Source organism: Tasmannia lanceolata, unplaced genomic scaffold (assembly GCF_043159265.1).
Source record: "Tasmannia lanceolata isolate RefF3 unplaced genomic scaffold, GAP_Taslan_0.1 ptg000023l, whole genome shotgun sequence".
Taxonomy (NCBI): Eukaryota; Viridiplantae; Streptophyta; class Magnoliopsida; order Canellales; family Winteraceae; genus Tasmannia; species Tasmannia lanceolata.
The window spans coordinates 6,271,240-6,294,347 of record NW_027518700.1 but is presented as its reverse complement, the minus strand read 5'-3'; the positions used below and the strand labels follow the sequence as shown (position 1 = coordinate 6,294,347).

Sequence of the window (23,108 nt, the reverse complement as noted above, 5' to 3'; positions counted from 1 at the left end):
TCATTATCCATTGAGAAAAATCCAAACCAGGTGTATTTGGACTTTCTGTGGGAAATAAGGGCCAGGAATGAGAGAAGCTACTTTATCCAACTTTCTTCCACACATTCAAAATCCAACGTCTACTTGCATTCCCAATAACAAACATCAAAACCAAAAACTCAAGAAAATAAGACAACCCCAAATCCTTCCATGGCTGCAACTCCTCTTCTACCCAAATCATCCTCTCCTTTTCTCTCATCCCACCTTTACCTCATCCCCCAACCTTCAATTCCTTCAACCCATTTCACAAAACTCTTCTTAAACCCATCAGAAAAATCTCTTTGTTACAGTAGACCAACTGTAACAACAAATGTCAAGAAAAAGAACCAATGGCTTGACCCTTTCGACTACGGGGACGATCCCGAAATGGAATATGGGTCCCTTTTTTCAGAAGGAAAGCAAGACGAAGATCCGAGGCCGCCCGATAATCCGAATAATCCATATGGATTCCTTAAGTTTCCAATGGGATATACTGTGGAAATTGCTTCATTGGGACTGAAAGTGCGAGGGGATGTTCGACGATGTTGCTGTGTCGTTTCGGGTGGTGTCTATGAAAATTTGCTATTTTTTCCTGCAATTCAATTGATCAAAGACAGGTATCCTGGAGTTCAGGTGGATGTGCTTGCTTCTGAGAGGGGAAAACAAACATATGAACTGAATAAGAATGTAAGGTGGGCAGATGTGTATGACCTAGATGATCAATTTCCAGAACCAGCTGAATATACTGACATGATTGGAGTTCTGAAGGTTGGTTTTTCTTCCTCTATTTGGATATACAGTACTTTGGCTCTGTTTCTTTTTGTGTAAAATGGGTGTAAAACAAATTTTATGCCCATTTTTTCACTCATAAAATTTGTTGTACGCCCATTTTATGTCGAAAGAAACAGAGCCCTAATGAAATATCAAAATGTTGTGAACCCTTGTGAGGAACAAGGAAATGAAGAAGAAACTATCCACAATTTAGCAGCTGGAACATAGTTGCCAGAGTGGGAAGCGAGTGTGAGAAGCGAAAGCAGGAAATCAGAGATTTAAAAAAGAAAAAATATGGGAACCAAAAAGTTTTAAAGAAAATAAAGAGAAGACATGTTGGAAGCGTCATTGAAAGTCAGCGTAAAGCATGTGCTAAACCTCATTGGTAGCAAACAAGAGTACATAAAAAGAGCAAGACTGTAATAGGTTAGGAAGGAAAGGTTAATATAGGTAAGGATTACAAATAAAAAAGCAGACTTCTTGATTAATTAGAATTACAATTTTTAGGAATTTATAATTTCACATGTTTTATTTATGTATATTTAATGTTAAGTTTTTGGGAAAAGATCCAGATAATTTTTCATTTAAAACGTAAGACGAGCTTTGAAGTTTTAAATGCACTCTTTTTAAAAAAAAAAAATGATCCCCTTCAGCATTATAAAAAGGAGAAAATGAATTCTTTTAGGAAGAAATAATTACCTAAATAGGCAGCATGTTCTTAATTAAGAGGAAACATATAAGAAGCGTTTGTTAAGCATGCTTCCCCTAACTTTGGTAAGCGAGAAGAACTTAGCTTCTGAGGCGAGTTTCCAAGGAAGTGAACTTCCCATCCAACTGCTGGAAAGTTTCCAGTAACTATGAGCTGGAATTCATGGACTTTGTGGTTTTTGGCAGGGTAGGTACTATGATATGATCTTATCAACCAAACTAGCAGGACTTGGGCACGCTTCTTTTTTATTTATGACGACAGCCCGCGATAGAGTTAGCTATGTCTACCCAAATGTAAATGCAGCAGGTGCAGGACTACTGTTATCTGAAACATTTACACCCCCAGGAACGAATCTCTCAGAAGGTGGATATAACATGTAAGAACTGTTCATCCAAAACTTATGATCTGGTTTCTAGTCTCTTTCTTTCTCTACCTTTGTATAACTATGGTGATGGAACCAGATTTCAGATTCCATGGCTTAATTCTGTGTAATTTTCTGTGGTAGGTACCATCAAATGGTTGATTGGCTAGGCCGACCAGCCCGTAAAGTTCCAAGGCAGCCTCTGCAACCGCTTAGAGTGTCAATCTCGAGGAAGCTGAAGGATTTTGTAGAGGCGAAATACAAGCAGTCTGGTGCAGAGAAAGGGAAATTTATTGTTATTCATGGGATAAAGTCTGATTCCGCGGCTTCGATGCAGTCCAAGGGGGATACTGATAGTTTGTTACCAATACAAATATGGGCTGAAATAGCAAAGGCACTAAGGTATGAAAACAGAACCTAAAATAAGAAGTTAGTGAGAAAAATCAATGGTAGCAATGACCAGTTTTGTTGAGTACATCATGAAATAGTTTGATACATCAGAGTCATCCAAAACTGATGAGATCAAATTCAAATTAATTTTGACATATGATTCAATCTCATCAACCAAAATCCATATCTTTTTTTTTTTTTTTTGAAAAATGGTAACTTTATTGATATAGATAATCCATACAATATTTTCAAAATAAATAAATAAATAATCCATACACTAGGATAATGGGGGACAAGGTGTCCCCCCATCACTAGATGAAATAAAAAAACCCATATCATTTACATTGTATTTAAAAGCCAACTCACACATATAATTATCAAAATGCTGAAAAGTTTATCAACATTAATTAGGGGTGTTCAATTGGTTATAACCTAAATTTGATAACCGAAATTAATCAAAACCGAACCGATTAAAAATTCGGCTATTCTGTTATAACCGAATAGTGATAGAAAAAGACAAAAAAAATCTATTTGGATGGTTTGATCGGAGGGCTATGATCAATCTATCGAAACGGTGTTTTAGGCACAACCTATTGAAGTTGTGATCAATCAAATGGACGGTTTGGATCATCCTACGGAGTGCCCATACACAATTTTTTGAAAAAATAATGTTTATTTTTGGTTAATTTCAGTTATTCGGTTAACCAAAATTTTTTCCCGAGATAACCGAAACCGAATAACCGAATTAACCAAAAATAAAAACCGAAACCGAACCGAATTAGCAAAAAATCAAACCGAACTGACCGAATCAATTATTCGGTTAAAACCGAATAATGAACACCCCTAACATTAATGCACTTATCAAACTATGTTGAAAACTTGAAATAGAGTAGAGCTTTCCTTAATAAAAAAGACATGCTGGAGCTAGAATGATAGTGATATTATTATAATCTGTCTTGTATGTCCATACTCCATACTACTAAGACAAAGAAGATACAGTCTGTAAATCTGATCAGAATTCATGCAGTCATGTTTTGTCTCAGTGTCCTCGAATGCTTTTTTCTGCAAGTTTTATCCTGATTTTTTGGTAGATAAGCTGGGGTTGAATCTACAACCTCAAGGTTGAGGCACTAAGCCTCTTTTACCAGTTGAGCTACAGGCCCAGCCCTAAGTTATATGTTGATTGAAGTCAACAAGAGGTTGCATTTCATATATGATGGATTCGTTTTGTTAATGGAAACAGGGGTGCAAAGCCTGTCTTTGTCATTCCACATGAGAAAGAGAGGGAAGATGTGGAGGAAGTAGTTGGAGAAGATTCCAGTGTTGTGTTCATCACCACTCCTGGCCAGGTTATTCTTCTTTTAGAAAAACTGAACTTGCCCCTGTATATCATCCAGAACTCGTTTCTAATATGTATCACTAAGTCACTGTTGAGCAAAAACAAGCTTTGCCTCTGAGCTCTGATACTGAACATTGGTTCTTCCTTGCTTCAGCTTGCAGCTCTTATCAACGACTCACTCGGAGTCATAGCCACAAACACAGCGGCGATACAACTTGCAAATGCACGTGATAAACCAAGGTCACAGTTTAATCTCTAACAACAGTTTTTTTTATTTAGGAATAGCAGTCTCTAACAACACTTGTTCTATCTGTTCTTACCCACATCCTTTCTTTATGATAGAATTTTTGTAGAACATGTTTAGAGGAATTAAATCTGAATTTTCATAACTTTTTTTTACTAAACGATCAAATACTGAGGAAGTGGAATTGATGTTTATGCTGTTGTTTCTGCAGCATTGCATTGTTTTGTTCTAAAGAGAAGGGGAGACTATTTGTTCCCGATGCAGAAGAAAAGAGATGTGTAATTGTGTCATCCAAGACAGGAAAGTTGATAGATATCGACATTGAAACTGTCAACAATGCAGCACGTATTTTCGAGGTGTCTGCAGTTCTTGCTTAGAGGGGGAAGAAGTACTTCGATTATTATTTTATTTTTAAAACTATACTGGGCTGATTATATTGTAAATTCCATTAAAAATAAACAACAAAATTCCAAATCCATTGCTCTGGATTGTAATTTGCAGTTCAGATAACTTTGAAGATTGTAATGAACAGGAGTCAAATTGTTGCAAAAAACTCTAAAATCAGTAGCATCATTGTTCTAACATTTGGAATCAATACCCAACTAGCCAGGAGCCTAAATCTGCTCCAGCTTGACATACTCAGAGGTTACTTACAACATATATAATGGGCCATTTTTGTCGCAGAGGAAAATTTGGCTTTGAAGTGAGATCAGCTGTCCAAGTAGCTGACAAATCCAGCCCACTTGTGAAAAAAACTATTCTAAAAGGGATTTTTTCTCATTTTTAGCCCCATCTCATGCCCTCCTTACTCATCCCACATTCTAACCTCTCAAATCTCTCTCTCTTACCAGCCCTCTATGTCCCTCTTTCACACTGATTAAAGAAATATTCCACGGATTTTTTTTCATGGTTTGCCAAACATGAACTAATGGGTAATACATTCAAGTAAATGACCAACCATTCTAAGTTGAAATTCTAAACTCAACTTGATATCAAAATTAAAATTAAGAGAAATCATTAAATCACAAAGATGGATGTCAAGAAAAAGCAGCAAGTAAACAATAAAAAGAAACAGCAGCCCATGATGAACTGGGCTAACTTCAAAAAGAAGTTCTAATTCTAAAAAGAACCTTGGTCGATATCAGATATATTCATCTCTTTGGAGCAGCAAATTCAGCACAATGGCTTAGCACGAGTAGCCGGATTTTCATTGGACTCTATCAGCATCATGAATAAATAGCCAAGCACCCATAGGAATACATATCCAAAGGAAACCCAACATAAGCAGGCAACAACGCTCATTATGCTTCCGACATACTGGGGATCCTTTATGTACCCAAAAGGGAATTCTGTTACCCAAGGAATATCCTTTCCAAAGCGTACGCCATAGTAAGTACCCGACTCACCGAGCAACTGATACACCCTGGAGTTTGGACTATTTTTAGTATCTGTCATGCAAAACGCTAAAAAAATGTAGCTTAATAACCAGAAATAACAGGAACGGGCATGTAAACCTCAATGGATTTCATCAGTGCAATAGTTAGAATGCAGCAAGGCATGACAAAAAATTCCTCACTGCAAGAATCAGTTGTTTCCAACTTGCAAGGAATACCTTAATTTTGATGTAGTAAGGTCGGATATACAACAATTAAGAAGCCATAATATGTGAAAAATCATTCAGAAGCAAAAAAGAGACATCCATAGTTCCACTTCAGTATCTAGAAACTTTTCTCCAAAAAAAGAAAAAAACCTTCACTGACTAGCAAGCCTTTAGACTGACCAAGCTTTATACAAGAGAGATAAATAGCTTAGTGGATTGTTTTTCCTAAAATTTAGAAAGTGAAAGGTTCAAATTGCCAGTGTGTGAAGTCATCAAGTGAAGATTGGGTGTTATCATTTAGAAGACAGCACACATTTTTACAAAATGAAGAATCTGGTGATTCTTTTGGTCTACAGTCTCCCTATATAGGGCCCTCGGCAAAGATTTCTTCTTGAATTGGTTCTTCACCTCTTCCCCCAAAGGGTAATTGGTGGTTTCTCTCGTGTGTTGTTAATTCTCCTGCTTCATTGACCACTCCTCACGCCCGACCAATGTCACCATGGAAATGTTTATTCTCCGCTCATCTGATACACAATATTGCTCCATTGCATCTATCTAGTCAATACATTCTTATTCACCATTACTTCCATACAAATATGGCAATAATCTAATACTTTTTGTGGCACATCTAAAACGATCCGTTGGCTCAGATCTTCCCTTGAAAATCCTGCTACTTCAAGTAGCCATCTGAACCTTGGCTTTGCACTAAATTGATTCGGGATGGAAAGGAAGACAACTAGCTAGATAGGTCTGATACAAACTGATGTAGGATAGTCAAGGAAAGGGCTATCTTTAGGTCTTGGTTTCATATTTAGGTGAATTAGACTATGGAATAGGTAAGGGTTATGGAAGCAAGCTTAGGTAGTTTACGAATGGGAAATTAGGAACAGCTGTGACAAATTTAATAAGGAAAATGATATAGTAACAGAGAGTAAGACCAATCGGAGAGACCAACAATGAGAGTGTGCCATGTATGCAAAAAAATCTACTTTTTATTGATTTTCCTAAACCAAAGGGCTGGCTTACGCCACTTATGATGTTGTGGCAAGAACCCATTTGTTTGGTTCCCTGTTCGGTCATACTCTTGGTTTCACTGCCATTACTCATTTAATAAGGAGGACAGATTTGAGAAAATAGGTGAAATATGACAGTTCTATGATAAATAATACATCTGGATTTATTTGAAGGCTGGGAGGTTGGGAAATGATTTAGGTAGCTGGTAGGAAAACAGTGCAGGCCTTTTATGTGGATTGTAATAGGTTTACAGTTGACTGTAATGAGTATTTGGACGTTACAACTGGGTAATAGTTGGTTTAGGGAAGGTATAGGACTGGTTAAAAGGGTGTAGAGCAGGGATATAGGACGGATTAAAGAATTAGAGGTTGCGTGGTCCAAGAAGGTGGACTGTAATTGCACGGTCTGATGGTAGGGTAATAACATGCTGTGGGAGTTATTGTGGTTGAGAGAAAGGATGTTTCAAGTAAAGGTTTTAAGACTAGACTGGGGTAATATGTAGCAGGTTTGGATCGGATGATTTGATTGAGTGTAGCAGGTGCTTTGGAAGGCCAATGGGGGGTTGCGGCGACAACAGACCGTTGGCAACATAAACGAAAAATCTTCAGGTGCATTGGAAACAAGCCAAGGTGGAGATTGTTGGAAGTTGTATTGTTTTCCCATGACTCTTACATAGTCGAATTAGACTAGGTTATCAGTATTTCTGGGAAACAAAAATTATTTAGGTTTTAGTAAAACCTAGGTATAAAACCCATTTTTCTTTGATGAGAAAGGGTGTGGTGGCTGCATAGAGGTGCGTGGGGCTTGAGAGAGAGAGAGAGAGAGAGAGAGAGAGAGAGAGAGAGAGAGAGAGAGAGAGAGAGAGATCTTGGGTTTTTTTTTTGGGGTTCCTCTTGGGTTTTTCTCGGGTTACTTCATGTACAATCTTGGTTGAGAGGACAAGGGAAGGGTTGTGGTTTGTGCGTTTGCAGGTTAATCAGCATGTAATCCATGTTATTTGTTTTCTCATGGTTGAAGATCGTGTTCTCGCCCGCAGTTGTAGGCATCTAGGACGAACGATGAACCATTTAAAATCTCGGTGTTCAACTTGTGGTTTGCTTTTATTTAAACCTTTTTGTTTGCTTGTACACCATCAGATCAGATTTTGCCTGCGGATTTCTCAACAATATTTTCTCTTGGGACCCAGATGAAAGAACCCACCTCATAATATAAGCCAACAATAAAATAAGAAGTCCAACAATAAAACAAAAAAAAATCGATTATCAATTACCAGCGTTCAAATGCCCTATGAGTAGGGGTGCAACTTGGGTTGGGTTCAGCCCGAAAAAATCACGGGTTGGGTTGGGTTGGGTTGTGTTTGAGTCGCGTTGACCCAACCCGCGTCAAAACCCGACATTAAATTATTATTTTTTACGATTTTTCTGTTTTGTTTTTTTAGAACATAAAAACCTAAAGGGGAAAGATATCCACAATAACCCGATTCAACCAGACCCGAATTGGGAAATCTGGTACGGGTGAAGATATTAATTTGTCGGGTTGGGTCGAGTTAGCCTTCATCAGGTTAAGAGTGGGTCGGGTTCGGGTTCACAGTTTAGATGGGTTGGGTTCAGGTTGGCTTCAACCCAACCCAAGTTGCACCCCTACCTAAAAGTGTCATCAAAAGAATATAGCAAATTGAGAGAAGAATCTTATGAGGAGGAACTGATGAGAAATGTTAATTCCATCTGGTCAATTGGGAGGAGGTCTGCAGGCCTATTAGGGCCAGAGGAGTCAGAATTTAAAGGCTAAAAAGGCATTAACCAGGCATTACTCGGAAAATAGCTATGGAGATAGGAGGAAGTCATCACTTATGGGCAAGGGTTATAGAAAGCAAGTATGGGAGTGCTTCGAGTAAATGGCTATCTGAGACATGTTCATATTTAGTGGAGTGACAGTTTGGAGAGATAATTTGCAGCAAAAGCAGAAGTTGATGGAGGGGATAAGATATAGGGGACATATGGGTGAAAAATTATTTTTTGGCATGACAAGTGGTGTCAAGAGACTCAAGACGATCTGTTTAAGGATATGCTTCCATACTTACTCTCGGTGGTGGTGATAAGAAGGTGTTGGTGCAGGAATGCTTACAGTGGGTGTAAGGCAAGGTATTGGAAGTTAAATTTCTGGAGGAACTTTTTCAACAGGGAACTGGAGGGTATGGCAAAATTAGTTCAACAGGGAACTGGAGGGTATGGCAAAATTAGTGGTGATATGAGAGGCTTGCTACATCAAAAAGACTAGCAAAGATAAAAGGGTTTGGACCTAGGCTCATCTGGGGAGTTCAACGTCAAGTCATTCTATCATCATCTAATCCCCTCCCTTGGACCACTGTTTCTCTCCAGAGCGTGGGGCATCCAGCACCTCTTAGAGTTTGTGCTTTTGGATGGACAACTTTCTTTGATAGAATCTTGACAATGGACTACTTGCGGATCAAAAACTGCCAAAAGTAGACCATTATGCACTCTATGTGGAGTCAAGCGAGTCAGTGGACCATATGTTTCTCCACTGTAGGCTGGTAAGAGAAATTTGAAGCAGAATCTTGTTTAGATTTGGTGTGGCATGGGTCTTCCCAGCTAGACTGATCGAATTACTAAACCGTCGGTTTAAGGTTCCTTGGCGAGCCAAGGGTAAGACCCTTTACAATGTGATCCTTTTGGGCACTTTATGGGTCCTCTAGAAGGAGGGAAATACTAGAGTATTTGAGGACATGATTAAGTCTCCGCGGTTTATTTGTACTAAGGTGATCCTCCCTCTCTAAGGGTTCTTTTGTATTCTTCTCTTTTATCTTCTTTCATTCTCAACCATCTAGGTTGTTGGGGCTAATGTCCCTTTTCTCTTCTTAGTAAGATTTTTCACCATTCAAAAAAAAAAAGAAAAAAGAAAGAAAAAACAAGAAAATAGATACCACAACATAAAAATAAAACATTCAATAGCATAACATGAAGAAAACCCAATAAGATAAATCCAATACCAAGGTAAAAATGAAAGTAGACAGAGAGAGAAATCAAAACCCAATAAAGAAAAAAACTCACTTGAAGTTGAGGAACTGGCCAAAGATGAAAAGAACCCAGCAATACCAAGGGGGCCAACAAAAGTGCGAGACTGAGAACAGAGCCAAAAGCTGCAAAATCTTCATGAGATGGGAGATTTGAGCCATCAAATGAGATGGGTCTCTTCCCTTTCCACAAAAATCTACCCATGATTGAGGAAATGTCCATAGTAAGTAGTAGAAGGGGAAGGGAAGCAGCAGAGCAATGCATACAAGAGCACTCATTCTCTATCTTTTCCAAACCGTTTCAAAGGGAAAGTTGCCACTTACCAAATAGAATCAGGAAAACAAAGGAGGATATGGGTTTATCGAGAACCGTTTTTGTAATCAGGAATCAGGAATCAGAATTGGTATCCTATTTGACAAATTATTCGATGGGTGGCCGTATAAACCTGTATTTTTCAAAAATTATGGTACGGCCCACTCCATAGGATGATCCAACCGGTCCAATTGTTCGGCCACAATAAATAGGTTGTGCCCAAAAATCATACCCATAGGATGATCCTATCCCTCGGATCTAAAGAATGATCAGAGCCGTGCAGTCCCTATACAGATCATAAGGTTAGGATCATCCTATGGATATGATTTTTTTGGGGTGCAACCTGTTTACAGCCGAACAAATGGACGGTTCGGATCATACTATGGATTGGGCCGTGCTGTACTTTTTTGAAAAACATGGGTTTATACGGCCACCCATAGTAACTTCTCCCTATTTATTCCTCCGGAAACGGAATAGAAAAAAAAAACACTAAAAAAAATCTAATAAAAATTTCATTCAGTTAATTTTTCCTTAAATCGAGACAGAATCAGAATAGAATACAACCTCCCGAGGGAAACAGATTCCAACATTTTTCTATCTTAAATTCTATTAACTTTCAGTCTGCTATAGGTCTGTTGAAATGGAGAGTAATTGCTTGGATCTACAAGATTCTCCTAATTGATTGATTTTTCTTGAAAGAGTTAGTGTGGTTGGGAGTTCCACGCGAAAGCAAAGATCGCACATAAAAAAAATTGAATGAATGTGGAAGGGCTTATAAGGACTTGAGCACCCTTCTGCTTAACGGCTAGCTTTTAAGGGTGAGTTCAACCCGGATACCAACAAGTGGTATCATAGCCAGGGCGGGTAACTCCAGTTTGCTCTCGAAGAGGGAGAAAAATCATGGGTGGAAGCTCTTAGTTCCCACATTGCTCCCACAAGGAGGGTGAGATTGTTGGGAGTTCCAAGCGAAAGCAAAGATCCCACATCGGAAAAGTGACTTTTAAGGGTGAGTTCTATCCGGGTCCCAACATTTGGTCCATCTATTTTTGGCCAAACGAATTCTCTGTGGGCGCTGATATCCCCATCCCCCCCCCCCCCCCCAACGGATAAAATCCCCCCTTTAACAGTTTCTGTGAGAGTGGTTCACTGCTTTAGAATAAATTCACCCCTTTAACGTTTTTCTTTTGCCTTCAAAACCTAACGAAAAACGTTATGGGGGGATTTTATCCATCAGGGGGGGGGGGGTGGGTATATCATTTCCCTTCTTTGTATTTTCTTACTATAAACATCAACAATATGAGTTTCCAAAGAGACATGCAATAATAGTACAGGAGATGATCAACCACCCCCCGGTAGGATAATACACCCCTCTTTTAAAGTGATTTGATGTCAAAAACCGTTAAAGTCCGCCCACAATTCACATTAAAAGGGGGGTGTATCATCCTACAGAGGGGAGTTATCTTCCTAAATCCTAATAGTACTTGTAGATAATCTTATATTAAAAGGGCACCCAAAGAGACATACATAGTGTTAATAACTCAATAAGCAAATAATTAATAACATTAAAACCATATGCATATAAGGTGGAAATAATTTTTAGTGGTATCCAAAGAGACCCCAATGCAAAGTACACAAGGGATGATGCTTTAAAAATCCAACAACCAAGAATAGCATCAATACCCATGTACTTGGATAATATGAGTCCACATGAGAGCACATGATTTGTATATTGTGCACTTCTACGAACTGTGATCATCATGTTACTATTTTTCATTTTTATATTAGAGTGCAACGCGGACTCTTAACCTGAGATTTTTGACTAATCAACCCACTTCACATGTTCCTCACTGACATAAGACTCAGCTCCTTCACATGCTGAAATAGTATCTACCTAAAAAGGGTTTACAAACCTTGAAAAATGCGTTTTTTGTGAATGTTTGGAAAACCATGAAGAAAAATTCCTGAACCATGAGAGGAAGAAATGAAAGGCCTGGTTGCCTAAATCTAAATGGAATTTCACAAGAAAAATATATATATCTAAAGTGGAACTAGATTGATCATGGTACACCAGCATTACATACATCATCATCATCACCCTTCATCTTCTTTGGCTCTCCTAATTACAACCTACTCTGCAGGAACCTTTAGATACTTTCACAGTTACATCTACCCATCACCTGAACAAAAAATTCCCATTTTTACACTTCAGTACACCCTTTACATCCCAAATTTTTTCTATGAAATGGAATGCCTCCTGTGCCTTAAAGAAGAACCAGAAGACTTTTCTTCCCCTGGATTCATAGAAGTAGGACTTTGACAACCCTCAGAGGTTTCAGAACTCCTGTTCTCTCCTTGCCCCTTGCCAAGCCACAACTTATCGAAAATTCTCCTCGACCGAGATGGCAGCAAAAACCCACCTCTGCTTCTACCCTTCTTTTCCTTCTCTCCATTTCTCCGGCAATCATCACCGCCAATTTTCATATGAATTATCTGTTTTTTCAGTGATTTGTTTTCCTCCCAATCGCCTGTATTTGTTATTGACTGTGAACTCCCACGCGAATCGTTATTTGCAGCGATTACTCTCAACTGCTCAAAAAAGAGGAGTTGAACTACAACGCGAAGTGGTAGTCTCTCATTTTGGGCTGCATGCATGGATGCGTCCAACGAGAGTTTCTTGACGTCCATCAGACTGCTTATCTTCTTCCTTTCTGCTTTTGTCAAACCTGGATGCTCCTGAATAATAATAATAACAATAATAATAATACCATTCAACCCATAACAAACTAAAAGAATAGAAAATCGTGTTTGCGTTCCTGAGAGACTACTTAAAGGATCACTAACCATATTCAAGGTTATGCTATAGAAAGTTACCAAACGATGATGCAAGGCGTGCAAAAAAAACAGGTTTTAGGACATGGAATCACTCGTATCACAGGAATGCTAGTAAAATAACAAAATAAGAGTATTGAAAGTATTAATTTAAATACCTATACATTTGAAAAATTTTGTTAGTTACACAGCACAGTGGCATAATGATATCCTTGAAATCCCTCAGTTATAGAAAAGTATGTTAAGAACCAGTACTCCTAATAAGGATCCGAACACGTAACATCTTTGAATGGGATATAGATTGCTCGACCGCAATAGCTTCAATTCCTCGATCTATTGAATTTCCCCACCAATGGATTGGTAAGTGAAACTACTGAAATACCTCCAGTTTTGAAAAGGGAATTTCCCAAAACCAACAAACTAATAGAAATATTAATCCATGTATTATCATATCAACAGATGAAGATCTATGTTCTTTAGAAAAATGAATTTAAAAAAAATAACAAGATGGTATTGGGCATGAGAAAATTCTTAACATGGAAATACAGCTAAACATGGGAATAATTGTTTCAAGATGCATGCAATAATTTAAGTAAAATAATACCCAAAAATCTTACCTTCAAGTAGATATCGATGGCCTTGTATAACCCATCATGAATAGGCCGTGCTGACTCAGGAATCAATTCTGACAGTTTGTTGAAGTCGGACAAGGGAAGATTTGGGTCTCGGGCAATTTCAGCAAGATAACCATCCACCAGTTTGCCCACATTAATCGAAGAACAGTGCCCTAAAATGAAATTCTCTGCACTCTTTTCAATTCTTTCAACATAATCAGAATCTTTAGGATTCCGATCTTGCATCATAAACCGACTGACAATGCTTTGCACTATATTCACATCATAAATAGTTTTGTCCGGAGCCTGTGCAGGAATCAGTAGATAGTTTACCGATGCTTCATCCAGCTGAAAACTAATCCTCTTCACCAGCTCTTCCCTTGGAACATTACCCACTCCTATCGTTATGGAAAATTTCAATAATTTCAGTAAAAAACTACATGAATTAGCACCCTTTTCCGATGGGAGTAGCCAAATGATTGTTTCGACTAAAGCCCGATTTCTCCGGGTGTAGTCATCAGAAACCAGGGAATCGACGGAATTTGGCAACCATCGAATAGCATAAGCATGGAGGGCCTCCCCAATCACTTCACCAGACATTCTTCCCCTGGATTTCAAAGCAACCATCACTCTTTTATAGATATCTATTTCCAGCTCACATATATCCTCTACCCACCAATCCTTGGGAATTACAGACTGCAATTTATGTTGGCACTTTGCCCCATTCTCAACTGTCTGGTCTGCCGGCGCTAATTTCCTGTTATAGGTATAAGACCAATTGACGTTTGAAGGGTCAACAGATGTTTTTGAAGCAATGGACTCGATGCATCTACCAACCACCTTAAGATCCTCAGACCAGGGTAACAGTGACTTTGCCGTCTGAAGAACTATGATGGAATCTTTCCAGCTGCGGAACACGCCGGAGTTTAAAAACACCTCGATTTTAAAAATTAAATTTCCTCTATCAACGTCCTCAGTCATCTCAAGATATTCAGCCGCACATCGAGCAGCAACAACGTTATAGGCATTGAGGGTGACGGTCATACTATAGCAGAATTTGGCACAGATCTCGAAGGATTTTGGTCCACCCGGAAAATCAAACATGTGTACTTCATCGGTGTTTTCCTCATTGGCTTTTAGAACCAACTTCTGCAAGAGGTTACTCTTGGATAACAGAGGGAACTGCACACACAGATCATGTTTCCACAGCTTTGTTACACAGGTCTTTTACACTAGAGGGAGCTGTCCCAAGTGAAAAAAAGGGTGTGTGTGTGTGTGCGGGGGGGGGGGGGGGGGGGGGAGGGGTGGGGAGTCGAATATATCATTTTCCTTTCTTTATGATCTTTAATACTGCTGACTTGTTCATTACTTATTACGTCATAATTATTTCCTTTAGCCAATTTCTAATCTGTTCAAATTTTGTATTCAGTCAAGCACTAACTGGTCTGGTTTTTTTAAAACATACTAAAGTGTCTGACAACACCATAGAGAACCTTTGACATTGGAACATCGGTCACAAAACCATGAGGCACCAAGATGGTCGCAGAAAATCAGGGAACATAATGGTGTCATATAAATTTGTGAGTTGCATGGATAAACAAATTAAAACAAGTAACGAAGACGAGATAAACCAAACAAAACCTACTTACTCCAAGGTTTTTCTAACTCGACAGTGGAATGCATCCTCAAGGTGGCCACATGAAATCAAGACTTGAAAAGATTAATGAATCAAACAAGTAACAAGGAAAAGCACTGTCAATAGAACTTTAGTTTTTTTTTTAAATCAAACTTTAGTTATTCCATGACTAGCCACCATTTTTTTGTCCTCTGGGTTGGGCTGGGGTGTGGGTGTGGGTGGGTGTGTGTGTGTGTATGTGGGGGGAGAGGTCATATGTAAATTTGGAAAGAGGTTGACAAAATGGGTAGACTTCCTTATTGAACCAGTTTAGAAATCTGCCCACAACTTGGATATAGTAACTTACAAAACCTTAAAAGTATGTAAACATTAGAAAAATACATGAAAAATAAGAATATATCTGGCATAACGGGCAGCGGTTAAAACATGTTGATAATCTAGATGTGACCAGATATGTCCTTGTTCAGTTAAATTTCCCATTTCCCACAACTACGGATAAAAAAGAACTCTTTATGATAAAGTTGACTGGTTAACCTCTAGTATCCTACACTTGTACTGATAGATAAACTACTATAGCACCCTATCTCAAATAAAAAGAAGGATTTATTGGTAAAAAAATTATTAAGAAGCGTACGTTGTCTGTTCTAAACTTCTAAGAAAAGGTACAGAAATTGATCAAAGAGATATTGTGAACAGCCTTGCAATAATCCTCCTAAAAATGATCAATCGATTGTATGCCGATAAATGCAGATAAAATACCTTGTGTAGATAAAATTTAACTTCTCCAACATTTATAATGATATCCGTAGCCAGGTCAGAAGCCTCATACCTGCATTATGAGTAAGTAAATGTTGAGCCTTAGTACAATTAAAAATTTAGTATGATGGATAGCCTGACCTACAACTTAAATTATTAGATGGAAAAAATATCAGCCACTGGCCATTGTGTAGAAGTAATTTCTATCATCTGAGAAACAAAACAACTATCATTGCAAAAGTAATGGTATTTTGAAAATGTAATTCACATCATCTTAAAATTAAATTACAGTTCATCATTCCAGTAAAAAAAATCAAATAGACAACCCAATCATGCATTTAAGAGGCAAATAAAATATATTCAGCCACTGCATGGGCATATGCCCCAAAAAATTAAGGCAGACCCCAATACTCAATTCATATCTTGATTAGCAGAGGAGATCCAAAGACAGCAAAACAAAGAAAGAGATAAAGATGGAAGGGATCTGAACAGATCCAAAACATAACTTCATTTTCTGTACAAGAATGCCCAAAAACCATTGAAAATCGCACTTCAACAAATATACCAAAGAAAATGAAGTGAAAGGAAGATACAATCTTCACTTACCAGCCATAAACTGACAACCACAGCAATACAAACAAAATTAAGAGAAAGAAAACCCAAAACAATAGGACAGAAAATAAAAAATGCCAACCATAATTTTTTCATTTTTAACTATATTCCAACAAGAGCTCAGAACAAAGACAAATTACTATTAGGGAAAAACAAAAAATGAGGGAAAAAAGTACACAAGTAAAAAAAAAAAAAAAAAAAAATCCCAAAGGAAACAAATTGAAAGAAGAGGAAGTATCATAGCATCCAAACCCAAAAAACTCCAAACAGAAAAGAAAAGAATGAGTAAAAGAAAACGAGACTGATACTGGCACTACCATGTTTTGATAAGTGCACGAACTCAGTTTGTCTTTTGAGAGCTTTTTGGGAACCATAAAATCCTTTGAGTGAGTACAATTATCAAAACATGGTAGTGCCAATATCAGTAGCCAAAGAAAATTAAGCGCTCACCTGATATTATTCCCATCAGCTTCAAACATATCTGGCTTTGATCCCAGCTTCATAAACTTCATCTCAAAAAACAATAAAAAAAAAAAAAACCAAACCCTAGATTGCAAAAACTCTCTCTCTCTCTCTCAACCCTAGAAAGAAGAATGTCCAACTGAACCACTTTTCTCACTCCTGAAATGGGTTTAGGCTTTTGAGTCTTTTTATTTTTTCCCTCACTTTCTCGAAAAAAATAGGGCACTGAAGTAGGTAAATTTTTCTCCCTTTTTTTCCCTGAAATTTCTATTTAATCTCAGCTTAGAGAGAGAAAGAAGAGTTCTCTCTTTCTCTCTCTTCTGCAAGTTTCAGAACAGAGTGTAGGGGGGAAGGAGAGGACTGTTGAGAGAGTGGGGCCCAGGGACTTTAAGGCATTTTTTCTTATTATAGCACGTTGAACTTGGAAATGGACGAGAATACCCTCGTTCAATCTTTTAATCTACGGTAATACCCTTGTCTGAAAATGGGTTTCGTAACTTCGTCAGTTTATCTTGGGGGATAAGTCAACAGTACTCAGCAAGGCTATTTTAGGAAATTGTTGTCCGCCTGTGAAATTACATGGACACCCTTATAATCATGGTTTTAAATTTCGACCGAAATTTGATATTTCGCGAAATACCAAATTTCGGAATTTCGGTCCGAAATTTCAGTAATTTCGGAAATTTCGAGAAAATGGCATTAAAAAAAAAAAAAAAAAATGTTCCAAAATTTCGGCAGAAATTTCGGAATTTCAGTCCCAAATTTCGAAGCTTAATACCAAAATTTCGGATTTCGGTGGGGTCCGAAATAGGTACCGAAACTGAAATTTAAAACCTTGCTTATAATAAGATGAATTTTTTTTATAGAGCAATGATAAATTCGCACCCCGTGTAGGATAATTTGCGACGCCTTAAACGTTAAAAAGCGCTAAAGTCTGCTGCACACCGTCCTTTACAGGGGTGTGAATTATCTAGAAGGCGTGCGAATTTATCATTATAGTAGGGTGTTTTTTTTTCTTTTGACAAAGTACTGTACGAAGAACCAGACTATAGGATGATCCAAACAGTTCATGTGATGGGCCATAACGTAAATAGCTTGTGCCCAAATAATCATTTCTACAGGATGATCCCAGCCCTCTGATCTATAGAGGAAATGCATATTATGGAAATCTCTGGAGATTGGAGGGATGTAGCTGATGGGAAACACAAAAAAGCGCATTTAATATTAGGGATTTGCTAGCGTCCATCGCAGAAGGCATTTCGCGGATGGTCTGTTGCATCTGACAGCAGCCACAGAGGCTCACTTTTAGCAGATTTTGTCTTCATTCATTCTGTGGTTGTTGTCAAATGCAACAGATCATCCGCGAAAAGCCTTCTGCGATGGACGCTAGCAAATCCCTTAATATTATACGAGCTTCTAAATTTCAATTAAGGATCTATTTCTTTCCTATTATGTGGTAGACGACGACGCCTCCAACATGTTACCACCTCTGGCATGTTGTTCCGTTCTGAGGAGTCTTGGATGATTGCTTGTTCCACCTTAAGCAGCATCCATCTCACTTATCCGTGAAGACAATTCCCAATCCAGGAGGAGTCCTCAAATAACAGATCATGGAATTAGTGAAAAGGAGTCGGATCGAGATGAAACACTGTTCGAAGCAAAAATGTATATCAAGAAGCTCCTTCTCGTACTGCTCACGCATCCTCGAAAGGCCTAAATCAAGCATTCGGCCAATCACGTACTCGTGATTGTCCCCCTTTTCTAACAGGAAGTGCATAGAATGGGTTCTTATTGAATGCGTACGTAGAATGCTTTTGCCGTTCGATAGTAATAGGATATTCTATGATTGTAGAGGTAAAAAATTCGAGTTTAATACGGTATTAGTTTTAAAAAAATGTAGTAAAAATTTGTTCAAATACAGGGAAACACAAAAAATCACATTTAATACGTTTAAAATTTTGTCATTTAGAAAAATACAGTGGAGGAAAAGTTGGCCAAAAAATTCATTTAATAAGTTTAAACTTTTAAAGGTTTTTCTAATAAAACCTCATTTTCCTAACTATGGTCTGGTGAGCCAGTCTCTAGTTCCTCACTTGGGTGCGTTTGGGGCCATACTTTCCTACCAAAATAAGTGACAGTTTAATGCCTAATCAATGTCTTGCAACCCAGTTCCCTCTTGCCTGTAACTACACAATTTGCATAGTAATGTCTCTCTCAGTAGAGATTATCCTCTGCAACTTTCTCAAACTAAAGTATGGGATGGGATATTTTCAGTGCTATCTTATATAAATTGATATTGCCCAATGTAGAGCCCACCTTTTAATAATTGATCAAGACCTTGCAACTATCTTGTCATCAGAAGTCAATCACCGACTCGCCCGAGTCAACTCGGTTTTACATTGGTCGAGTTCTTTTCTATGAGTTTCAACCTATCAAGTCATTCAGAATCTCATTAGCCCAAGTTAACTAAAAATTGAGTCAATCATGGACATGCCACTCTTCTTCTTCTTCTTCTTCTTCTTTTTTTTAACTTGACCGGGCAGTCCGAGTTTTTAAACACTGGTTTTGTGTCTATTCAAAGATCAAATGGTGATTTAAAAATAAGAGAGGAGGGGGGGCGGGGGGGTGAACCATGTTAAAAAACTCGCATTGAACATTTCTCAAGTTGCAATTTTCACATTGGATCATTAAGCAGTAGCATAATGATGAAAACGCGTGAGGTATGTATAGTAAATAAATAGATAAACACTGTTATTACCTTTGTTATGATGGTTAGTTGATTAGACTTTTTATTAGGGGACCGCATGCACTTTCATAGGCCTTACTTATAAGAAGCTTAGGAGCAGACCGAGATTCTATCTAGGTTCTATGTTCTCAAGTTTCAAACATGAATAGAGCTTAATGATATCAGTCACTGCCTACAATTACGGGGAGTGGTGTTGCACTTACCTATTATATTTCACTATAATATATATAATAAAATGAGATTTTATACCGCGTAAGCTCTTATAGTCCCTTATTTTTCAAAAAGTACTGTACAGACCACACTATAGGATGGTCCAAACCGTCCATGTGATGGGCCATAATGTAAATAGGTTGTGCCCAAAAAATCATTTCCATAGGATAATCCTAGCCCCCTCCCCCAATATAAAATCTCAAATAAATAAAGGGCAGTGATAAATCAACCCCCATATAGGTGGAGTGGAGAGAGAGAGGGAGAGAGAGAGAGATTAGGGGGTCGATTTATCAGTGCCCTAAATAAAAGGTAGGGTATTGTCCAGGCAATTTCGCAGCTCACTTTTGCAGGAGAGAACAGCCACTTAGGAGCAGGTTTTGTCTTACTAATTTAATTCATCTGAGGTGGATGTTCTGGCCTGCTAAAGTGAGTGGAAATTGCCTTACACAATCACCCAAATCTCAGTTTCTTTCAACATAAAATTGGCGTAAAACAAATTTTAAGCCCATTTTCACCCTAAAGCTCTGTTTCTTTTTTATGTAAAATGGACGTAAAACAAAATTTACACCCATTTTTAATAAAACAAAAGATATGTCACAATGATAATCTAATTTTAAAATATACTTGTGGATGGATTATTAAAACCTTAACATGATTTCATGCACTTTTTCACGGGTGGTTGAGCATTACTGCGACTAAACATTCTAGTGGATTGTTGTATTTCTCTCGTAGCAGTTCTATCATTGTGTGAAGGTTGTAGTACCCTTTCGCGACTTGATGTTTATCCTTCTGGATTGTTGTACATTTGTGAGTAAGGTTTTAAATTTTGGTTTTGGTTTCCATTGAAAATTTTAGTGGAAATCCTGTAAAATCAAGAAAATATATGGAAACACATGCAAATGATGGAATTTATAAATGAAACTCCGTGATGCGAGAATAAGCACAAATACACACTTGGAAACCATCACATAAGCAAGCCAACCATCTGTAATGGTTTAAAGACATCAAACACTTACTGACATGCATTGTCATGACATGTCTTAGTACATTCCAAATTTCACATGTAATTTATAATAATTATTTATACATAATACATACGCCACATTTAGCATGCAATTCATATAAATATAATTATGTAATACATACTAATATAGTATATTAGTATTAAACTTACAATTTTGGTTGATCCATATCAGTTGTTTCGGTTTCAGTTTCGGTGGGGATGGGAGCGGGAACATTCCGGTCGTTTCATGCTGGTTTCGATGGAAATTTAAAACCATGATTGTGAGGACTGCTTGTTGTCATGAGCATTGTATTGTCTTTCTTGATATGTGTGTTATTTTGCAATCCTAATTAGTGAATGTGTTGAATTCATGCAGAGTAGCTAGTGTGTTTGAGCTTGTGTGAACTAGCTAGTGTGCTACCTTAACCTAAGATTGTGCTGGACCCATTTGTTTGGATTGGATAGTTGCATTGTCCCATTAGAACATTGTGAACTGCCTTGGACTATTGTGTATCCTTTTTGTGAGCTATTGTGTAGCCTTAGTATAGCTTTTGCGTAGGTTTTTTCTCAAAATATGCAGAGTGTGTAGAGAGTGAAATTCGTCTACCCCTCTCTAGCTTTTATATACCCAAGTGGAGTGTTGTGGGCTTTTGTTGCTTTAGTGAAGACTATTGAGCCTTTGTGCGAACCGTTGTCTAACATTCTTGTTGATTGTTATGTGCTATACAGTCTTTGTGTCGACCATGGTGGATTTTGATACAATCTTACGGGTACCTGCATCCTGAGGATTTTTGTGCAATTTTGATGTAGATTGCTACCTACTTTTGCTTCTGTGTGAATTATCGCTCCAAGTGGACTGTCTTGAACTGTGGTGCAGTCCTCGTGCTGACTACAAACTTGATGTGAACTGCTGAGCAGGCTAGAGTGAGCTGAGCTGAGCTGATGGTTTGTGTAGATTACTAAGGCCCTGCTTGTTTATATTATGACAATCGATTGTGAGTGCTAAACCCGATTATTGGACTCAAATTTAAATGTGATTTTGAGTCCAATAATCGGTATGGTGCTCACAATTGGTTGTCATAATCTTAAACAAACAGGGCCCAAGCAATGTTGTCCTGTATTGATAAAGGGTTCAAAGTTGTGTGAACCAACTGCGGCTCTCTATGTGAATCTCATAAATGAAAAGAACATAAACTATATTTCTTCTTCAGATAACGTTATTTTTTATTTTTTATCAAGGTCTTCAAATAACGTTTATTCAAAGAAAGGTTGCTAAATTTCTTTCTGGACTTATAGAATGTCATTTGGTTAGTGAGCAGAGGTGACTCTAGCTGAGGACATGGTGTCTTAGCAATAGACTTGGTCATGAGTAAGGGGAAGAAGCCCCGTGAGTGGTAGAAAAGAATTATGTACAAGTTTAGATATCCTGTGATGATTCATAATTAGTTGAAGTGGTAGAAAACTATTATGGAAGAGATGGATTTTTATAGTTGGCATGTAAATTGAAATGGATCACCATTTTGTTCATGAAAAAGCCACAGCACACAAGGAAGATATCATCTATCCAATGTGTGATGTCAGAAGATCAGCTAATGAACGTTAAGAACCTTGCTCGAAGCTAGTTTGGTAAGTATGTATTCCAAGATGGGCATGAATGATATCTATGCTCAACATTAGGAAGAGGGCATAATAATTCTTAATGACATTTTATATAACTAGTGAAACTTTTCACTCGTATAAAGATTGCCTGTGGGGTTGGAGTTACAACTCAATAATCTCCCACAAATTCTCTCCTCTCTCTTTCTTCCTTCTTCCAATTGAATTGCTTGCGGATAGACTGTTAAAAGCTTAACACTAGTTATATATGAGTTGCTTGTGAATATTAAAAGTTTAAGCATACTCTTACTAACCACCGATGATTATTCACTTGTCATTTTATTTTTTAAAATTGACATTTTTATTGATACTATGAAAATTACATTGGGGACCAGGAGTCCCACCTGGCATTACATAGCATCAAATAAAGCTGGCCAGGGCATACTTTGAGCCAGAAAGACTGAAGAAAAACAACAAAAATCTGGGCCCTTTCTTCTTGAACCATGCCATGGGCGAGCCTTACACTACAATCAATTCAAAAAAAGCTTTCCCCGACCATGCCCAGCCAATTGCCCTGGACTACAATCATTCCAACCTACATCCATCATCTTCCTCAAACAGCCTCCAAACTACCAACTTTGCAACTTCTCATTCTCATTTGTCATTTTCCTACAACCACTTGTCATTTGTCACTTGTCATTTTCCTACAACCACCTTTGCAACTTCTCCTTCTCCAACTACCAACTTGACAGGAGAGTGATCTGAAGTGGATCTCCATGGATGACTTTCATAAAGGTTAAAGGTTTGAATTTGTCTTCAAAAGGAAACTTGGAATCAGTTGGGGAAGCTGGGTT

At 37.9% G+C, this 23,108-nt stretch overlaps 3 protein-coding genes across 3 annotated transcripts; 1 reads left to right on the top strand and 2 right to left on the bottom strand.

Moving 5' to 3' along the window:
* The first annotated feature begins 115 nt into the window (after positions 1 to 115).
* Positions 116 to 4,396, top strand: PNSB1 (NDH-dependent cyclic electron flow 1). The gene is made up of 6 exons (XM_077366224.1): positions 116 to 786; positions 1,684 to 1,874; positions 2,004 to 2,261; positions 3,493 to 3,598; positions 3,743 to 3,828; positions 4,044 to 4,396. Exons 1-6 carry the CDS (start codon positions 190 to 192, stop codon positions 4,207 to 4,209), a joined length of 1,404 nt encoding a protein of 467 aa, XP_077222339.1. The 5' UTR covers positions 116 to 189; the 3' UTR covers positions 4,210 to 4,396.
* A 386-nt stretch (positions 4,397 to 4,782) lies between these two features.
* Positions 4,783 to 9,862, bottom strand: PLMT (phospholipid N-methyltransferase). Its single transcript, XM_077366225.1, has 2 exons — positions 9,515 to 9,862; positions 4,783 to 5,255 (listed from the first exon to the last, which is right to left on the bottom strand). Exons 1-2 carry the CDS (start codon positions 9,754 to 9,756, stop codon positions 5,006 to 5,008), a joined length of 492 nt encoding a protein of 163 aa, XP_077222340.1. The 5' UTR covers positions 9,757 to 9,862; the 3' UTR covers positions 4,783 to 5,005.
* A 1,942-nt stretch (positions 9,863 to 11,804) lies between these two features.
* On the bottom strand, positions 11,805 to 16,819 carry ENP (Phototropic-responsive NPH3 family protein). The gene is made up of 4 exons (XM_077366889.1): positions 16,688 to 16,819; positions 15,629 to 15,698; positions 13,237 to 14,415; positions 11,805 to 12,523 (listed from the first exon to the last, which is right to left on the bottom strand). Exons 1-4 carry the CDS (start codon positions 16,747 to 16,749, stop codon positions 12,026 to 12,028), a joined length of 1,809 nt encoding a protein of 602 aa, XP_077223004.1. The 5' UTR covers positions 16,750 to 16,819; the 3' UTR covers positions 11,805 to 12,025.
* Positions 16,820 to 23,108: the final 6,289 nt, after the last annotated feature.